Raw genomic sequence first — 19654 nt, 5'->3', positions numbered from 1 at the left:
CCTCGGCCTCCCAGAGAGCTAGGATTACAGGCGTGAGCCACTGTGCCCGGCCTCTTTATTCACTTTAGATCTCATTCAATGTCAGTGCTTTTGAGGTGAGCAGACTTCCCTCTTACTACCCAAAGCTAAGTGGGGTTGATTCTTCATATATATGTGCGATTGAATAAACCTGATTTCTACTTCTCTTTGGGGTATTTTCCGAGTTCCCTTTCAAAATGCACTTGAACTTTTGATTGTATAGATGGACGTACAAGGCAAATTAAAGTGATACATCAGAAGACAAAATTTGTTTCTCAGCAGTATGTCAGATAGATCTTCAGCAAGTTATTTTTTGGGCAACTTTTTAGAAAATAACGCTGTGACAAATCTTTCTGACACATAGCAGTTTTGTTTTCTGATGCTTCATCTTGCTACTGTACCTTCTTGGATTCAACACAAAGCTAGAGTGATCTAATTGAGGCACTTTGTATGGTAGAGATGGACATTACATTCTCACCCTCATTTCCAGATTAAAGCTGTCCTATCTAAAATAAACATCATTCATTCAAATTCAGCAAACATTTTGGAGCCAGGCTCAAGGGCAACAGTGGTAAAACAGGTAGATAAAGTCCCTGTCTGTGAAAGCTTTTATCTTAGTGACATTATCCAGAGTTCTCCAAGCAAAGTAGTGGCATTCCATATAGGTTTCTCTTTTGCTCAACTATCCGAACGTATCCAGACATGCTTTTTGAGGAAAGTCAGAGTGTGCCTTTGTGTAGGGAGAAAAAAGTACAAGCTAGGTTTTAGAATTTCACAACATAACATTATCTTTGTCACCCTTGAGTTTGGTGTGTAGAAAATGGATCATCTATGAATAAAACAAGAAACCTGATTTTTACCTATTGTATTTTCTCTTTTTATCCTGGCCTCTAGAGCTAAGATTTTGTGCTAAATTGCAATAGGTTTTCTCAGTTTAGATTTTTGGAAATAATAATTCTCTCTCTTCTCCCCTCTTCCCGCCTTTAGTCTTGGCTCTAGTAGTGTTAAAATTTATTCTGATGTTATTGAATTGATGATTAGCTACTTCTAGTCCTTTGGGGAAAGTAGCTAAATGTAGACATGGTTACTACAGTTCCTGTATTTTTTAAGGTAATCTCAATTTGTGTTTCGTTCATTGTTTGACAGACTTAGTTTTAAATTTAGATAATAAATAGTCCTTTAGGCCAGTGCTCTTCAGCCTGAGTCCATGGACCCCGATGAACTTTAGAGGGGTGTTTTGTGAATCTCCTGAAACAATGATGTCAGACTTCGAAGATATGTGCTGTTTCCTCACAAGGGGCCCATTTTCTTTCATCAGAATTTCAGAGAACTTGGTGACTGCCAAAAAAGGTTAATAACCACTGTACTTTGTATAAAGGAGATTTTATTAATAGGAATGATAACATTACTGCCCCCCAGACATTTTTGCAGTAAGGTACAATATTGTCCACCTTTATTTCATTTATTGTTGGAGCAATGAACTCTCGAATCATTTGAGACATTCTCTTGTACTGAGTTGGATTACATAGAGTTCAAATCAAAAAAACTTTCTTGTTATTTTTTCTTTTATGTGCTCTTAAACCATCAAATTTAACCAATGAGTTCTTTTATACATTTATGTTACATTGTTTTGGGTTAAATTGTGTCCGCTCCCCCAAATTATATGTTCAAGCCCTAACCTCTAGTACTTTGGAACGTGACAGAATTTGGAGAGAGGGCCTTTAAAGAGGAGGTGATTAAGTTAAAATGAGGCCGTTAGGGTGATCCCCAATCCAATGTAAGTGTCCTTAGAGGAATTAGACACAGAAGAGACCAGGGGTATATGTGCACCAAGGAAAGAGCATGTTGAGGACACAATGAGAAAGTCGCCATCTGCAAGCCAAGGAGAGAGGCTTGAGGGAGAAACCAAACCTGCAAACAGCTTGATCTTGGACTTACAGCCTCCAGAACTGTGAGAAAGAAATTTCTGGTATTTAAGTCTGTGGTCCCCAACCACTGGGCCGCAGACACGTCTGCAGAACTCCTCCGCCCCATCTCTACCCCCAATCCTTGTCTGTGGAAAAATTGTCTTCCATGAAACTTAGGAAGGGGCGAAGGGGGCCCACAGCAGGAGGCGAGTGAGTGAGGTATTTACAGCTGCTCCCCATCGCTTGCATCACCCCCCACCAGTGGAAAATTTGTCTTCCATGAAACTGGTCCCTGGTGCAAAAAAGGTTGGGGGCCACTGATTTAAGCCACCTAGTGTAAGGTATTTTGCTATGGCAGCCCTAGCAACGTAAATACACTCACGATGAAGTAGTAATTGAGTGACAAAAGTATAGTAAAGTAACTGCTTGTCTTTGTCCCGGTGTATTCTTGGGGAAATTGTGAAGTGTTGTGTATAGCTTCACGTGGTCCACTATCCAAACAAGTTGTAGGACCAACTCTCGATATAACAAATATTAATATTAATTCCTACTCTTTTTTGAGACAAGAGTCTTGCTCAGCCACCCGGGCTAGAGTGCCGTGGCATTAGCCTAGTTCACAGTAACCTCATACTCGTGGGCTCAAGCAATTCTCCTGGCTCAGCCTCCAGAGTAGCTGGGACTACAGGCACATGCCACCACACCCAGCTAATTTTTTGTTTCCATTTTTAGTTGTCTGGCTAATTTTTTTTGTTTTTAGGAGAGACAGGGTCTCTTGCTGAGGTTGGTCTCAAACTCCCGACCTCAAGTGATCCTTGGACTCTCAGAGTGCTAGGATTACAGGCGTGAGCTGCTGCGCCTAGCCTAATTCCTACTCTTATTGGCCTTACTCTTTATTGATTAGTTTAGCATTTTACAGTTTCATTTGCCTACGGTTATATTTTAATGTCATTCTCTTCTGTTCTTTAGCATTTCTCATTCTATATGGACTAATTTTTATAAATAAATCCATTATAAATTTATACCAGCACAGTATCAGTGTATTCTCCTGTGTGTGTGTTTGGTATAGTCATTCTAACTTTTTTCTTTGGTAATGTCATCTGTCCTCAGGCCTCTGTTCTAGGCTGTCATATTTAATTTTTGAAGTTTCTCGTTGCCAGAAATAAAATTTGAATGTTTCTAATGATGTCTGCTTTTATTGCTAAGTTTATTTCACTTCATTGGAAAGTTTTGGATTTGGAAATGAATGAAACGCTAAGGGATCTGCGTGTATTTCTCAGGTTTGCCATGAGGGCAGAAATTCCTCTGATTTGTTCATGCTGAAGCCCTGGGGCCTAGCACAACTCATGACACATAAAGGAAAGTTAAATATTTGATAAACAAATGGATTAGTTTTAAGTAAGGTATCAGACTTGAGCCATGCGAAATTGAATCCATCGCCCCAGTTCTGCTTCCTTTCATGACTTGAGGGCTAAGCTTGCTAAGGAGTAGCCCATCCACGGGCCCCTTGTGCCCTCCTTTCCTCATCGCACAGTGTGGTAGGTGGGAGCATGGGCTTTGGCTCCTGACTGCATTCTCAGCCAGGCTCCATGATACGCTTGCTGTGTGAGCTTTGCAAGTTCCTTAACCTCGCTGTGCTTTGGTTTCCTCATCTTCATTAGGAGATAAAGGTATTCACTTCTTAGGATTTTTTTTTTTTTTTTTTTTTTTTTTTTTTGAGACAGAGTCTCACTCTGTTGCCCGGGCTAGAGTGCCATGGCATCAACCTAGCTCACAGCAACCTCAAACTCCTGGGCTCAAGCAATCCTTCTGCCTCAGCCTCCCGGGTAGCTGGGACTACAGGCATGCGCCACCATGCCCGGCTAATTTTTTCTGTATATTTTTAGTTGTCTGATTGATTTCTTTCTATTTTTAGTAGAGACGGGGTCTCGCTCTTGCTCAGGCTGGTCTCGAACTCCTGAGCTCAAACGATCCGCCCGCCTCGGCCTCCCAGAGTGCTAGGATTACAGGCGTGAGCCACCGCACCCGGCCACTTCTTAGGATTTTGTGGGTACTGTGAGCTCAGAAGAGTGCCTGGTATGTAGTAAACATTTTAGAGGTATTAGGGCTGCTATTCTAGAATAGAAACAAGGTATTCTGTTATCACTTATGTGTACCTTTTATCTCTAGCTCTACCTTGGTTTCTTTCCTTAAGCATAAAAACAATTCTTCGCATTAAACAAAACCCTTTCCTTAAAACTGGCACACTTGTCTTGCTGGTAGCAGTGAAAATTAGCCCTCGCCCTTTGGAGAGTGATTGGGCAAGAAAAATCCAATCATAAAAGTACTTGCATTCTAACTCAGGAATTCCATGTCTGGAAATCTTTTCTAAGGACATACCTTTAAATGTATAAGAGACTGTATCTATGCAGATGTTACATTGTAATGTCCATGGTTAGAAGGAATGGTTAAATCAAGTCTTGTACTTACACATTGACAGGTGATGGGTGTGAAGACCATGTGTGATAACGTGGAAAATACTTGCGATAGAAAGTACAGTATTGTATATGCATTATGATTACAACCATCTTAAGGAATACATACTCACATTCAGGTATTTCCCTAGGACAGGACTTGTAAGGGCTCCTTTAATCCCACCTTTTCCCCCCCCAGAATCTGCATTTATGCAAAGCTGGTTCTAAGGGCTCAGATTTTACCCTGAAATTAGGTGTTCTATATATCTCGTTATCAGCCATTATCTTTGATATATGGCTTTAGGAATTCCAAGTTTAGTCAATTCTGTGGAATGGGATGGCTGTGGGGTTTACAAAGATGAGGGTCACTCTGTGTACTCAAGGAATAGTTTTATATAAGGGATAAGCAAGTACGAAAACCCCAGGATGTACTTGCTAGGTAACGTTTACAGTTTGGGCTCCTGGGTGCCTAATGATTGAGTTTTGTAGAATGTAGATGTCTCATATTACCTCTTGGATAAATACAGCCTGATAGTGCTGTATTTAAATACCATTGTGAATTCTAAGATGGAAGCTGTGAGCAATGAGTTCTTGAAAACCCTGCGTGTGTTTCCAAAGCCCATTCTCTGTGTTAATTGGTGTCTGTTAACAGACAGCAAAGGATTTTTCCATCGTGTATCTCCAACTACCCAGCCCTCCTGAGGCAAAATTAAGAGGTTCCATGAAATGTCTTTAGACAATATTCCTTCAAAAAGAAAAATGGCAGCCTGGGCAACAGAGCTAGACCCCATCTCTAAAACCAAAAAAATAAAAAATATGAAAGCTGAGCTCTGTACCATGAGCTTGTAGTCCCAGCTACTCAGGAGGCTGAGGTGGGAGGATCTCTTGAGCCCAGGAGTTTGAGGCTGTTGTGAGCTGTGATCACGCCATGGCATTCCAGTCTGGGAGACAGAGCGAGACCCTGTGTCTTGAAAAAGAAAAAAGGGTTGAACTCCCTCCCTGAGAAAGTCATTCCCCCAATACTTTAGAGCTTAGTTTGAGAAATACTATCTTTTGAGACCTGTATTTTTTTTTTTTTAAGGCACTTTGTGGGAGTTGGATGCATTCTTTCTGTCAGTTTTCAGAGGCCTGTTGGGGGGCGGGGGACGGGAAGAGTCCTATGCCTCTGCCTATATTCACACCCTCCTGGTCTTGGCACCTTTTCCAGTTCAATAGCCATGGAAGCAACTTTTACATACTTTTACGTTCGTGTGGCATATGTGATAAGGCATGTCTGTTGTTATACATCATAGTTCTTTAAGTTTTATGTGGCCTTAAAAATTGACCTAATTTGAAAGAAAAAGCCGTTTGAATAGATGCTGTCTGAGTAATTTTATTTGTGCCATAGTCGAACCTAGGTTTTTGATACGCCTTCTTTTGTAGTGGGGAAAAGTACAGATCCAGGAGGCTCAATTTTCTAGCTAGTTGTGATCTTAATTTTACCACTACCTACCTGTGGGGTTTTAAAAGTCCTTTTACTTCTACTTCCTCATTTGCAAAAACAAGGATTTCATTATCTGTGCATACGGTACTTTGCTGAAGTTGCTAATCATTTGTATAATGTGCCAGTGAAGACATCTATCATAAGATGGTCTCTGGAGGCTTTTACAGTTTTTAAGAGGCAAATGGTGCATTTACTTACTGTATACTTTTTTCCTCTGAAGGTATAAGAAGAAGGTTCTTTCATGTACTATTCTATTTTTATTCCTCTGATTTTTATAAACAAAGGATGGCTCTTATGCTAGTAAATGACTCCTTTTTGGAATTAGTATTCCTGCCCTTAACTGAAGCAGGAAGAAACAGAAATGCCTTATCTTCTAACCTGTTTTGATAGGCAAGGCCAAAGACTAACAAGTAGGAAAACAGGCATCTGCCTTTGATGTTATGGCTTCCTGTCAGCACTAAGAGAAAACCCATCTTTCCCCTGTTGTAGCCACACGTTGCCGTTTGATTGCTCACCAGTCAAGTCTGCCTCTCTGCAGACAAGTGTTATTAGTGTGACTCTTTAAGGCTTTGGGATTTATCCAGGCACATTTTTTTTCAAGCACAGTTCAGTTATCTTCCATGGCTTCATTTTGGGACTGTACGCTGTCTTTAGGTGAGAGTTTTCCCAGCTTTGAGCCGAAATTAGTCACAAGAGTCCAAAAGGAATACTGGAATTATTGAAAGTGGGATTTTGGCGTTCACTGGAATAAAGTTTCTCAAGTTATATTGACTTGTTGTTATATCTCACCATATTCCTGGAAAGGAATTAGGTGACAGGTATGTATGGAGACTCTCCTTCACAGCCAGGCCTAGTGAGAGAGTTGCTGTAGTGAGTGCTCGCTTTCTTACCCTCCACCAGGCACTGTGCCTTCTCGTCCATTGCAGTTTCTCACGGCAGGGTCACCAAGGGTCACTAGCACCAACTGGACATGATTCTTTATTTTACCTCGCTGTAGGGTCTAAAGTGACTGCTCCTTCCTTTTATGTATATTTTTTTCTGATTTTAAAAGTAATACATGTTCATTGTGGAAAATCTTGAAAAAAGACTTGTAATCTCTATCCCAAAATCTTTTTCCTCATTGAATTGTTTCTGTGAGAACTGGTGTCTTCCTTTCCTCTTGTTTCTCTCGATGAGATCTGAATCAGATGCCTGTGGATATTTCTGTCTTGCAGGCTCTCAAGCCCAGCATCTCTTAAACGGAACAGCTCTGCCTCTCCTGCTCTAAATATGCTCAGCCACCTTTGTGATACCTCACTGGAAGGTATCACTCTTCACACAGTTGCTGAAGCCATAATGTAAGGACCCATCCTTGACTCCTCTCTTTCATCCTCCATTTTTTAGTCAGTGGTTGGAATCTTGTTTTTCTTATTACTCCATTGACTTGCCATCTCTCCACTCCTAGCGCCCTAGTTCAGACTGTCTTTATTTCTCAACTACCCGAGTTTCCCCAAAACATCTACTTTTGAACCTCTGAGGACTTCAAGGCTTAACTTGGAAAATCAGAGCGTCTCTGACCTGTTCCTACACCCTCCAGTCTGAGTGTGTTGCTGGTGGCCCTCTCTCCCCACTTCATCCACACTTCTTCCCTCTGTCTTCTCTCACTCTCCCGTGGACTCTCACAACACCCTGCACTATGGTTACGACACGTATTTCATTCTGCTGTCATTGCTTGTTTACTTTTCTGTCTCCTTAAGGACAGCAACTATGTTTTATTCATAATTGCATCAGTAGTATCCAACCCAGAGCGGTTAGTGAACTTATGATAATAAATGGGTAGAAGGAAATGCACATTTTTAGGATATAGGTTGGTAGGAAAAAAATGTGAGGCTATTATGTTACTAAATCTGTATAAAACATCTGGTGTGTATAAATGAAGGACAGAGTAAGTCCTAGGAGAATCTCTGCCTGTTTGAGTTTTTACGAAATTTAATATTTTGCATTTTTAGAACCTATCAAGTAGTTGATGCTTATTGAACCCCTTGGGGGCAGTGCCATTGTTTAAAATGATTGAGTAAAGTCACAAGTGGGCAAATCAAGGAAAAAGAAATTTTTTTTTTTTTTTTTTTTTTGAGACAAGAGTCTGGCTCTGTTGCCCGGGCTAGAGTGCCCGTGGCTTTAGCCTTGCTCACAGCAACCTCAAACTCCTGGACTCAAGCGATCCTACTTCCTCAGCCTCCCGAGTAGCTGGGACTACAGGCATGTGCCACCATGCCCGGCTAATTTTTTCTATATATTTTTAGTTGTCCAGATCATTTCTTTCTATTTTTAGTAGAGACGGGGTCTCGCTCTTGCTCAGGCTGGTCTCGAACTCCTGAGCTCAAATGATCCGCCCGCCTCGGCCTCCCAGAGTGCTAGGATTACAGGCATGAGCCACCGCGCCCGGCCAGAAAGAAATTCTGATTGTGTCAAGGTCCAGGTAATTTTGGCTATAGCACAGGTGATCCTGAGCGTAGAAAGAACTCACCCTGGCTGCAGAAGCCAGAAGCTGCCCTCCTCCCCTTACCACAGGAGCCCCTGCACCAGCTGTAGAGCCTCTTGTGCTTTTGGAGACTTGGCACTGCGGAAGGAGCAAGAGAAAGCAGGAATGATGTCTCAGGACTACCCCTGTGGCACTGGGCAAGGCAAACCCCAAAATATCTTCTTCCATGTTGCCTGCCTTTTTTTTTTTTTAATCTTAGTTTCCAAAGATTTTATTTGGAATAATGAGTATCTTAAAAAAAAAAAAAAAAACGGCACTTCCAAATCTCACCTGTCCTTGAAAGCTTAGCTCCAACACCACCTTCCCTTCCCCTCTTAGATGTCAGCTTTCCGGATTTAAATTCCGTGGCACACAGTCTGACTCATAGCATCGATGGCTTGTTATTTCCATAAATGCCTGTCATCTACCCTGCTGGACTGTGGGCCCTTTGACCATACAGATCTATTTATCTTTACACCCAAATAGGAGCTGACAAAGTGCCTGGCCCAGGGAAGGCATAACTGTGGGTAAATGTAGGTGTAAATAATGGAGCAGCAGCTATGTCTGGAGGTCATTGCCTTTCCTGTCTCAGTAGGAGTCAGTCAACACCGCTTTCCTTCAAAAACCCAGAGTGGGGCCGTTAGTGGGAGCAGAGGGGAAGTGGGCAATAGTAACACACGGAACCCTTTGTAAGGGTGGCGGAAAGAGTGCAGGAAGGCAGGTGAAGGAGAGCCAAAGATAAAGCATGATTGTTTATATTATCTTACCTAGGAAGGGGCAGAACATTTTCCTCCCCCCCCCCCCATGCATCGTTGGCCTCTTACTCTCGGGATTCAGAACACAGGCTGGTGTGATCAAAGTTAAAATTTATGAGTTAAATAAAGTTTGGTAACCTAGCTCGAAAGCATCCCCACCCCTTGGTCTGAGATGTTTTTATGGTTCCACACTATTGACTTAGGCATAATGCCTGTAGGTTGACTAGAACTGCCCAATGAAATAGTGGTGATGCTCAATTTAAGTGAAATCTTTCAGGACCAAGTTATAATCTCTCTCTTTTTTTCCCCTCAGGAAAATGGCAGACAGTTTTTCGGTAAGCGTTTTACGTCTGTTTTCTTACGGTCATATAGATCTCACATAGATTGAAGGGTTGGGGGGTCTTGTTTTTACCACAATTTTCCCTTTCCAACTGCATAGCTTCCTTTGGCCTCACTTGTCCAATGAGAGCTTGTTAGCTGGAGCCTTGTGTTTCCAAGAGCAGATTTGAGAAGGAAGCCAGGCAGAGATAGGCCTAGGACTTAGTAACAGTAACCCTTTCACCAAAAGGCCCAGAACAGAAGAGAGTAGACTCTGCTGGCAGGAGCTAAGAAATCCTCTGAGCAGCAGGAAGGGACATGCAATCTGAGCATCCCAGTATTTGTGATTGTTTTTCCCATGTTGATTAGAAAGTATGTGCTGTAGGTAGAGGAGAGCTAGCTCCTCACTTAAGCAAATTACAAAAACGCATCCCCTGATCTGAGATAATGAGAGGCAAGAATAAAGTGAAAAAGCATTTGTAATCCCAAAGGCTAATTTAGTCTTTGAAACTCAAAACTATTAGTAGGTGGAATAAAGCTTATTGATATGAATTTCATACCTTCGTCTTATTTCTCTGCTTCTTAGAACATATATTTCTATTTTCCTGAAAATTCTGTTTTTGTGAATGTTTTCTATCCTGTAATTGCTTATGTCTTTCTTTCCAGCTTAGTGATGCTTTATCTGGGCCTGGAAAGCCAAACCTTCAAGGATGGCCTGGCTCATGGGGAATCCCGCCTCCTGGGGCAGGGGTCTACCCAGGTGCCTCCTATCCTGGGGTCTACCCTGGGCAGGCACCCCCAGGAGCCTATCCTGGGCGGGTACCTCCAGGGACTTATCCTGGGCAGGGGCCTCCTGGTGCCTACCCTGGCCCTACAGCACCTGGAGCTTATCCCGGACCACCTGTACCTGGAGGCTACCTGGGGCAACCAGGCGGGCCTGGGACCTACCCACCTCCTGGACAGCCCGGGGCTTCCGGAGGCTACCCTGCTGCCGGCCCCTATGGCACCCCTGCTGCACAGTTGGTAAGATGGAATCATTTCATGTACTTGGTGCGTAGAGGGATTCAGGGAGACCCATAGCTTTAAACCAGCCAGTTAGAGCTACTTCAAGGACCATCCATGGGTGTATGTTGGTCCAAAAGAAAAAAAATAAGTGTTCATATTGAGTTTATTGTGTTGTGCTGTTAGTATAAAGAGAAGATAATGTATCTTTTGAAGGCATTGATAAAGCTGCCTTAATGTAAATCAAGATTGCAGTAATGGGGGAAAGTTTTGGTTATTCTTAACAAACACTTTGCTGAGTATATAACATGTGCCAGTGGTATGCATCCACCTGGATTATCTCATTTAACCGTACTACCGCTCTATAAGATACTGTTATTATTCTCATTTTCTGTGTATTTGTTTGTTTGTTTTATTTTTTTTTTTTTGAGACAGAGTCTTTTTCTGTTGGTTGGGCTAGAGTGCCATGGCCTCAGCCTAGCTCACAGCAACCTCAAACTCCTGGGCTCAAGCAATCCTTGTGCCTCGGCCTCCCGATAGCTGGGACTGTAGACATGTGCCACCATGCCTGGCTAATTTTTTATATATTTTTAGTTGTCCAGCTAATTTCTTTCTATTTTTTAGTGGAACGACAGGGTCTCACTCTTGCTCAGGCTGGTCTTGAACTCCTGACCTTGAGCGATCCTCCCGCCTCGGCCTCCTGGAGTGCTAGGATTACAGGCGTGAGCCACCATGCCTGGCCCATTCTCATTTTCCACACTAGGAAATGGGGCAAAAGAAAAGTTAGATGACTTGCTCAGAGTCATTGAGTGAACATGTAGAGGAACCAAAGTAATCTGGTTTTCAAAAACCTTCTAAAGATAATTTGTGACCTCAGGATTGAATTTTCATGCAAATTAAAACACATTTTAGTAAGTGAATTCTAAATGTAAAACGTAAGTATGGGGGATCGAGACACAGCTCAGTCCCAGATCCTTCCCTTTCAGATTTATAGACTAGTTGGGTGTTGGGAAATAGGGTAAAGAGACGTGGAAAGTTTCACGAGTTTTGCAGGAGTTTTGTCTAGAAGGAATCTGTGGGCATATTAGTTCACAGACCAGAAGCTGCTTAGCAACAAGGGAGACATTCCACCGATCAGGAGTGACTGCAAGGCAGCGCCGATCTCAAGGGCTGCAAGCCATTACCTGGAGCTTATGCAGGGCTGAGCTCCGAACGGGGCCAAAGGTTAAGAGACTGATCAAAGGATGTCAGCCCGGCAGATACCTACAGCTGCAAACCATCTTTAACCTCAAGGCTGTTCCTGTTTCACTCCTGACCTCATGTCTCAGTTAATAAGGAGCTAGAGAAAGAAATATATGGTCTCTATGTTTCTGTTTTACGCTTTATTGCTAATTGACAATTTTATCTTTAACGTATATACTCAGCTGGGTCTATTCCTAACTTAGGGCTTAAGAAGTTTATCTTGGGAAAATTTTGTAACTGTTTGCTCACATAGATAGAATTAATTAAGGGATCTCTTGAAACCTTTGGTGAGCCTTGAAACCTATACAAATAATCTGTCACATGAATCTATAACCACTAACAACTAATTGCTGTACCAATAAATACTGATGCGGGATTTCATTCAGTGCCACCCGGCTCACGGGAATGCTGGAGGACCCCTGACTTCCCCATCACTTTAAACTATACTTTGTCTCTGTCTCTATTATTTCCAAATCTCTTGGGAAAATCCTGCCTGGGACCTGTTTTGTTGGGAGAGTAGGTAACTTCCGGCAACTGGCTCAGCGAGCAGGATCCTAAAAGTGGAAGCCTTGACCAGAGTGAAGGAGATTCCCGTACAGAGTTGCAGAGACCCGGACAAGGCTTTGAGCCTCCGTCTCCAGGAAGGGTGAGTTCAGCTCCAGGGATTTCCCTCAGTCAGGGTAACCAAATGGGACAGAATCAGTCCAAGTTTACTGAGTACATTGAATTGTTGCAGACTTTGTTACAGAGTTCTGGGGTAGTTGTCAATCAGAAAACTTTCGAGGAACTGTTTAGTTTCCAAACACTGCTATTGGTTTCTTCCTTTGGGTACGCTTAAGCTGAGGCAGTGGCGGCGGGCTGTCTGAGCAGTGCGGTGGGCACACCAGAGAGGTGAGAGCGTCCCTCTTTTTCTGTGGCAACCTTGCTCCTTAATTACTGAGGCTCTGCAACCATTTCAATTAGATTCAGACTCTGATAGTGAGATGACTCTCTCCTGTCCTAAAATAAAGACAGTGTCAGGTCAGGAGCCTGGCTTTTTTTTTTTTTTTTTTTTGAGACAGAGTCTCGCTCTGTTGCCCGGGCTAGAGTGAGTGCCGTGGCGTCAGCCTAGCTCACAGCAACCTCAGACTCCTGGGCTCAAGTGATCCTCCTGTCTCAGTCTCCCGGGTAGCTGGGACTACAGTCACGCGCCACCATGCCCGGCTAATTTTTTCTACATATTTTTAGCTGTCCAATTAGTTTCTTTCTATTTTTGGTAGAGACGGGGTCTCGCTCTCGCTCAGGCTGGTCTCGAATTCCTGAGCTCAAACGATCCGCCCACCTCGGCCTCCCAGAGAGCTAGGATTACAGGCGTGAGCCACCGCGCCCGGCCAGGAGCCTGGCTTTTGTATAGAAGAGGATATTATATACGATCTTCCATATAAATCAGGCAAGGACGAGAAAAAGTTGCTAAATTTGGCTACTGGTCCTCAATATGGATGCATAGAATGAAGGAGCAGAAAAATTCTAAAGATGAATTTCTGCTTTCCCCTCCGTTTGTTCCTTATGAGACTGGAAAAAGGGATAAAAGACTTTTCTCGCTCCAAGCTCTCACCCTCAGCACCACTGCTTTGTTACGCTGATTTTTCCCTGAAACATAATCGTCTGCTAAAAAAGGCTTTAAGGAAGGGTCCTAAAAAACCAACAAGAGCTCAAAGAGGCATTCAGGGAGGTATAAGGGAGGCACAGCTGAGGGGAAACCTGGAGGTTTATCTTTTCCTGGTTGCTGTAGAACAGCCAGATTCAGATTGTGATGATCAAGGTGGGGCAGCGCCGGTACCTGGAAGCCCATGCTATGTTCGTTAGCACATCCGTTTAAAACTCTAAGAGAACTTCAGTAAGCCTGTGTCTCATGTGGTACCAACTCTCCTTTCACCAAGTGCTTGCTTGAGGGATTGGCTGAAGTGGAACGATTAATTCCTTGGGATTGGGAAATGCTTGCTGAAATACTTTTGTCTCCATCTGAATTTCTTCAGTTCACCACCTGATGGCTGACCAAGCTCGTCAGTATGTGTGGCTTAACCACTCCCAGGATGCACCAAGAAATATTTTGGCGGCAAAATTATGGGACAAGGAAAATAGTTTGGCATAGATGCTCAATTAAAATATGATGATCAGGCTATTGCTCAAGTCTGACGATGCTGTCTTAGAGCGTGGGAGAAGATAACCCCGCCTGGACAAACTATGACTTCTTGTGTAAATGTTAAACAAACTGTTAATGAACCTTATGTGGATTTTATTACTAGATTGCAAGATGTTGTGTAAAAAAAGGGTCAGTTCTCCTGATTTAGGAAATATGCTGTTATATATGCTGGTTTTGATAACGCTAATTCTTGAGTGTCAGTGGCTTTTGCGCTGTTTAAGTCCAGGAACGCTCCTTTAGAGGAATATATAAAAGCCTGTCAGGATGTCAGGTCAGATGCCTATAAAATGCAACTATTGGCTGAGACTATCTGGGGGAGGGACCCTGGAGGACAAAAAACAGCCTCTAAATGTTTTAATTGTGGCTGAAAAGGTCATTTGGATAAAGATTGTAAATAACCCCCGAGAACAACTAATAATCATCATCCGGCCGGTCCTGCTCCTGGACCATGTCTTTGCCGTGGTAAAGGATATCATTGGACTAACAAGTGCCATTCTAAATTTCATGCTGACGGCCACCCCCTTACGGACCAGGGAAACGGGACAGGTCCCTAATCGGGGCCCCAAGAAAAACAATATGGGAAACAATCTTGTCCAACAGTTCCTAATCTGGCAGCTGCAGACACAGGAAAACAATGTGGCGATGAATAGCCCTGGCAGCAGCCTCCACAACAATTTGAAACTTGGATTCCCCACAATTAAAGGTTGCTGCTGACTTGTCACCTGCCAGAAGCGGGAGCGTGGCCTTAGATGTGCTCTCCCGTGATAAAGGTCTTCTACCGCCATCTGCTGGCATATGTAAAGTACCTACAGGCATATTTGGTCCAATTCCTCCAGCCATAGTGGGGTTAATCATTGGCCGGAGTTCTCTTATTATGCAAGGAATTTAAGTGCATTTGGGTGTAATCGATTCAGACTATTCAGGGGCGATTTTGGTCATGATGAGTTCCACTTCCGATTATCCTATGCAGGCTGGAGACCGCATTGCACACCTTCTGTTGTTACTTTATATGCAAATTAGAAAATCTAATGTTGAAAGACAAGGAGGGTTTAGGAGTACTGGCACTAAAATATATTGGCAAACTTTTATCAATGATCAGAGACCTCAACTAGAGAACAAACTGAATAGCAAATCTTTTTTTGGACTTGTAGATACTTGGGATGATGTTACAATTATTTCTAAAGGCTTTTGGCCGACCGCTTGGCCTTTACAACAGGTCCCCACAGTACTTTCTGGAATTGGAACTATGACTAATATATTTCCAAGTCAACAAATATTGAATTGTGGCCCTGATAAACAGACAGCCACCCTAAAACCTCATGTGGCTGACATAGCTATTACTCTATGGGAAAGAGATTTGTTGCAACAATGGGGAGCTTAAGTCAGTATACCTACCTTATCTCTTCCTGCTAAACAAATGATGCTTAATATGAATTATAATGCTTGTTTTTGTTTGGGTAAGGAAGGCCAAAGGGCTAAGACTTTCATGGCACCCAAAGACCACTCTTCTTGACTTGGTTTAGGCTATCCAAATTTTGTATAGTGGCCACTGCTGTTGAAGGGCACCCCTATGCGCTGGCTTTAAAATGGATATCACAAGAACCTATATGGACTGAGCAGTGGCTGCTGAGTAGAAGCACAATTACAAGCAGGACATTTAGAGGAATCTACCAGTCGGTGGAACTCTCCTGTATTTGTTATTTAAAGGAAATCTGGTAAATGGTGAATGTTAACTGATTTAAGAAAGATCAATTCAATTATACAAACAATGGGGGCTCTTAAGCCAGGACTCCCGTCTCCTGCTATGATCCTTAAAGATTGGCATATTATAATAGTGGATTTAAAAGACTGTTTTTTTGGAATCTTTTTGCAAATATCTGATCGAGAAAAATTTGCCTTTACTGTTCCTGCTTTAAATAATCAGCAAGCAATGAAATGATAACCAATGGAAAGTCTTGCCTCAGGGCATGCTTAATAGCCCACCCTGTGCCAACATTTTGTCAATCAGCCTTTGGAAATATTACAAAACTGTTTCCCCATAGTTATATTATGTGGATGATTATGTGGATGATATTTTATTTGCATGTTCATCTAAACCAAAATTGGAACAACTGTACTGACAAGCCAAACAATTATTGCCTCAATTTGGTTTAATGATTGCTGAAAATAAACTCCAGCAAGATTATCCATTTACTTATCTGGGGTCTCTCATTGATAGAAATAAAATAGTTCCTGAAAAAGTTCAAATACATATAGACAAATTACAGACTCTGAATGATTTTCAAAAATTACTAGGAGACATAAATTGGCCTAGACGTATGTTAGGCATTCTTACTTATGCTTTAAGCAACTTGTTTTATATACTAAAGGGTGACTCTGATCTTACCAGTCCTCGTCATTTAATTGAGGTGGCTAAAGAGGAATTGGCATGGATTTAATCTCATATTCACAAAGCTCAGCTGTCTAGAGTGAATGTTGGGAAAAGAGTGGATTTAATTGTTTACCCATTGGAACATTCTCCTTCTGCTACCTTAACTCAAGAAGTGGGTATAACTGAGTGGATTTTTCTCCTACATAAACAACAGAAACGTCTGATGACATATTTGGACAAAATTGGTCAGATTGTGTTTCAAGGCTGTGAAAGATTAAAACTAGTGGCCAAGATCCTGAGAAAATTGTTATTCCTCCTGGTAACTCACAAATTGAAATGGCTTATAAACAAAATCTATATTGGCAATCAGGTATATCTGATTTTGTAGGAACAATTGACAATCACTATCCAAAAAACAAATTATTTCAATTTCTGAAATTAACTCAATGGATATTACCTAAAATAGTGAAATTCACGCCTATACCTCACGCCCTCACCTTTTTTACTGACGACAGCAGCTATGGTCAAGCCGATTATTCCAATCCTTTACCTAAAGTGTGGACCACACCTTATAATTCAGCACAAAAAATTGGAACTGCAGGCTGTTCCTCAGCTTTTACAAGGTGTTACTATACCCTTAAATATTGTTTCTGACTCACAATATATTGTACATGCAGTTCTAACCTTGGAAACAATCACTATTACGGAAACTGATGACATTTCCAAGCTGTTTCAGCAACTTCAGTCGATTATACAGAATTGCCAGTTTCCACTTTTTATTACTCACATTAGATGTCATACTAATCTTCCGGGCCCATTCGCACTGCCAGTGAAAAAATAGATCAGTTACTTATTGGTTCTGTTCAAGAAGCAACTCAATTTCATCAGTTAACTCCTATTAATACTAAAGGTTTAATTAAAAATTTTCACATAACAAATAATCAAGCCAAGCATATTGTTTCTCACTGTCCCACTTGCCAAACAATCAGCCTAGTCTTCCTGCAGGAGTTAATCCCCAAGGCCTCTCACTGAATGAATTATGGCAAATGGATGTTACACACATTCCTGAATTGAGCAAGTTAGTTGTTGTACATGTTACAATAGATACTTAACTCCGGTCTCAGTATGGCTACTCCATCCCCTGGAGAAACTGTTCAACATGTACTTTCACACTTACACTCCTGTTTTACAGATATGGGAGTCCCAGCCTCCATCAGAAGTGACAACGGCCCTGCTTATACTACTCGCTGTTTTGCAACCTTTTGCACTAAATGGAATATCAAACACATTACTGGCATTCCTTATAATCCTCAAGGACAAGGCATATAGAACATACTCATCAAACCTTAAAAAATAATGTTATTGAAACAAAAAGGGGGAGGAATACAGTCCCCAAGATATAGAATAAATCCAGCCTTATTTAATCTAAATTTTCTGAATATTCGTAAAGAAGAAAATTTAACAGCAGTAGAGAAACACTGGAATGGGAGTCGACAACCAGACTCTTTTCCTCACCAGCCCATCTGGGGGAAAGATGATATAGAAAATAAATGAAGAGGATAGGTAAAGGTGTGGGATTGAGGTTTACTTGTGTTTTGACAGGTGACGGACAAAGAGTATGGGTCCCCGACAGAAGAATCAGGCCCAGAGTGTCCACCCGAGGGGAAACAGCAGAGGATGCCACCCTCTACGGCCGAAGCCCTGACCAAAGATTCTCTAAGGAAGAAACCAAAGCACAAGAGGCCTCGAATCAAGAAAACACGACAGATACAAGCCATGACATGGGCCCAGCTGAAGAAGACCTATGAGGAAGCAGAGAAGATACTATATCAGACATCTGTACCTAAAACACCTGCAAACCTTTTTCTTGCTGTGATCAGCGTGGTGAGCATGGCGGTAGGTGTATCTGGCAATCAAACCTATCACTATTAGGCCTATATTTCTAACCCACCGTTAAATATTTTCAACTTGGCTGATGTTCCTTTTTTAGTATTTCTTAACGATTCCAATTGGCTACTGGGACCCTATGACTATCATGGTCCAATGAAACTCGATGAGGTAGGCACAAAAATTAATAGATATGAAGTTGGAATAGAGGGCCCTCCAATATGTATTGGTAAAGGTATTCATTGTTTAAAACCTTCTATCCAAAACTGGCTGGTCACCAGCAAATCAGCCAGAGATAATAGTAAGGCCTGGTTATTCCTTCTGACTACCTCTTCTTTTTCTTCTCTTGGACATTCTGAAATTGCACCCACAGATGTACCCATTTGTAAAGAGGTAGTAATTACTGACTCTAAAACCTGAGTACAATGGGAAAATTGTAGAACTCACGTGGGACGCATTCTTACTAGATCACCATTTTCCGGTTACGTACTTGATTGGAGCCCCTGTGGGCATCCTGCTTCCTCTTGCAATCTTAAAAAATTTCACTGGAATAAAACCGCCACCTCGATGTCTGTAAAAAACACTGGCTTTCAAAGTCATATTAGATGGCTCAATGACAATATGAGCCCTCCGGCCCCTCACATTTTAAATGGCTGTATTCGTAATCAATTGTGGAAACTGTTGGCCACTTTGCACCCTGTACAGGCCTGGGTTAGCACACACAGATTGGATACAAACAGTAGCCGCGAGTGGACTTTCTGTTTGAACTCTACTCATTATATCCAAGCTTGTGTTAAATTGGCTTACTTATTCATGATTGGGCCTGCTGAATATAATGAACCTTCTTCCTTCTTTGTGATGTATAACACCTATTCTTATAACTGTTGACAATTCCATAAAGTTTAATCCTTACACAGAAACACTTTATATTCTCAAAGCCAGAATGGGGCTGTGGTTACCTGTTAAAATGAATAGAGACTGGCAAGAAACCCCAGCAATGTTCCTTTTAGACAAGCTACTTAACCGCATTCTTAAATGTACTAAAAGATTTATTGGTCTCCTAATAGCAACTATTTTGGGAATAATTGCTGTGACCGCCTCTGCAGCCACAGCAGGGGTGGCTTTACATCAAACCATACAAACTACTGAATTTGTTCAGAATTGGCATCATGAATGATATCAATTATGGTTCACCAAAATCAAAGTGATAACAAATTGGCTACTCAGGTGGCCGACTTACAATAAGCGGTCACCTTACTGGGAGACCAGGTTATAAGCCTACAGAAAGAAATTAGACTCCGTTGTGATTAGAGTATCACTCAAATTTTGTGTTACACCTCACATATGTAATCAGACTCGGTTTCCTTGGGAAAACATTAAAAAACATCTACTTAAGGAAATCTGACTGAAGAAATTGGAAATTTACAACAGGAAATATGAAGTACCCTCAGTCACAAACTTGATCTACTCTCTCAGGCTGACATTATTGACAGAATGGAGTCAACTAACCTACTTTCTCCTCTTAAGATCTATGAAAAT

The 19654-nt window shown here is 41.9% G+C and overlaps 1 protein-coding gene across 1 annotated transcript in view; it reads left to right on the top strand.

The window, feature by feature from the left end:
* LOC105825828 (calcium-binding protein P-like) overlaps positions 1-19654 on the top strand; it is a 38213-nt gene that overhangs the window by 17989 nt on the left and 570 nt on the right. Inside the window, exons 2-5 of the mRNA XM_012663731.1 lie at positions 9427-9448; positions 10098-10454; positions 12196-12321; positions 17831-18124. Coding sequence (XP_012519185.1) covers positions 9431-9448; positions 10098-10454; positions 12196-12321; positions 17831-18124 — 795 coding nt within the window. The 5' untranslated portion in view covers positions 9427-9430. The remainder of the gene's footprint in view (positions 1-9426; positions 9449-10097; positions 10455-12195; positions 12322-17830; positions 18125-19654) is intronic.

This window comes from Propithecus coquereli, unplaced genomic scaffold (assembly GCF_000956105.1).
Source record: "Propithecus coquereli isolate 6110/MARCELLA unplaced genomic scaffold, Pcoq_1.0 Scaffold83, whole genome shotgun sequence".
NCBI lineage: Eukaryota > Metazoa > Chordata > Mammalia > Primates > Indriidae > Propithecus > Propithecus coquereli.
This window is presented reverse-complemented; position numbering and strand designations above follow the sequence as displayed.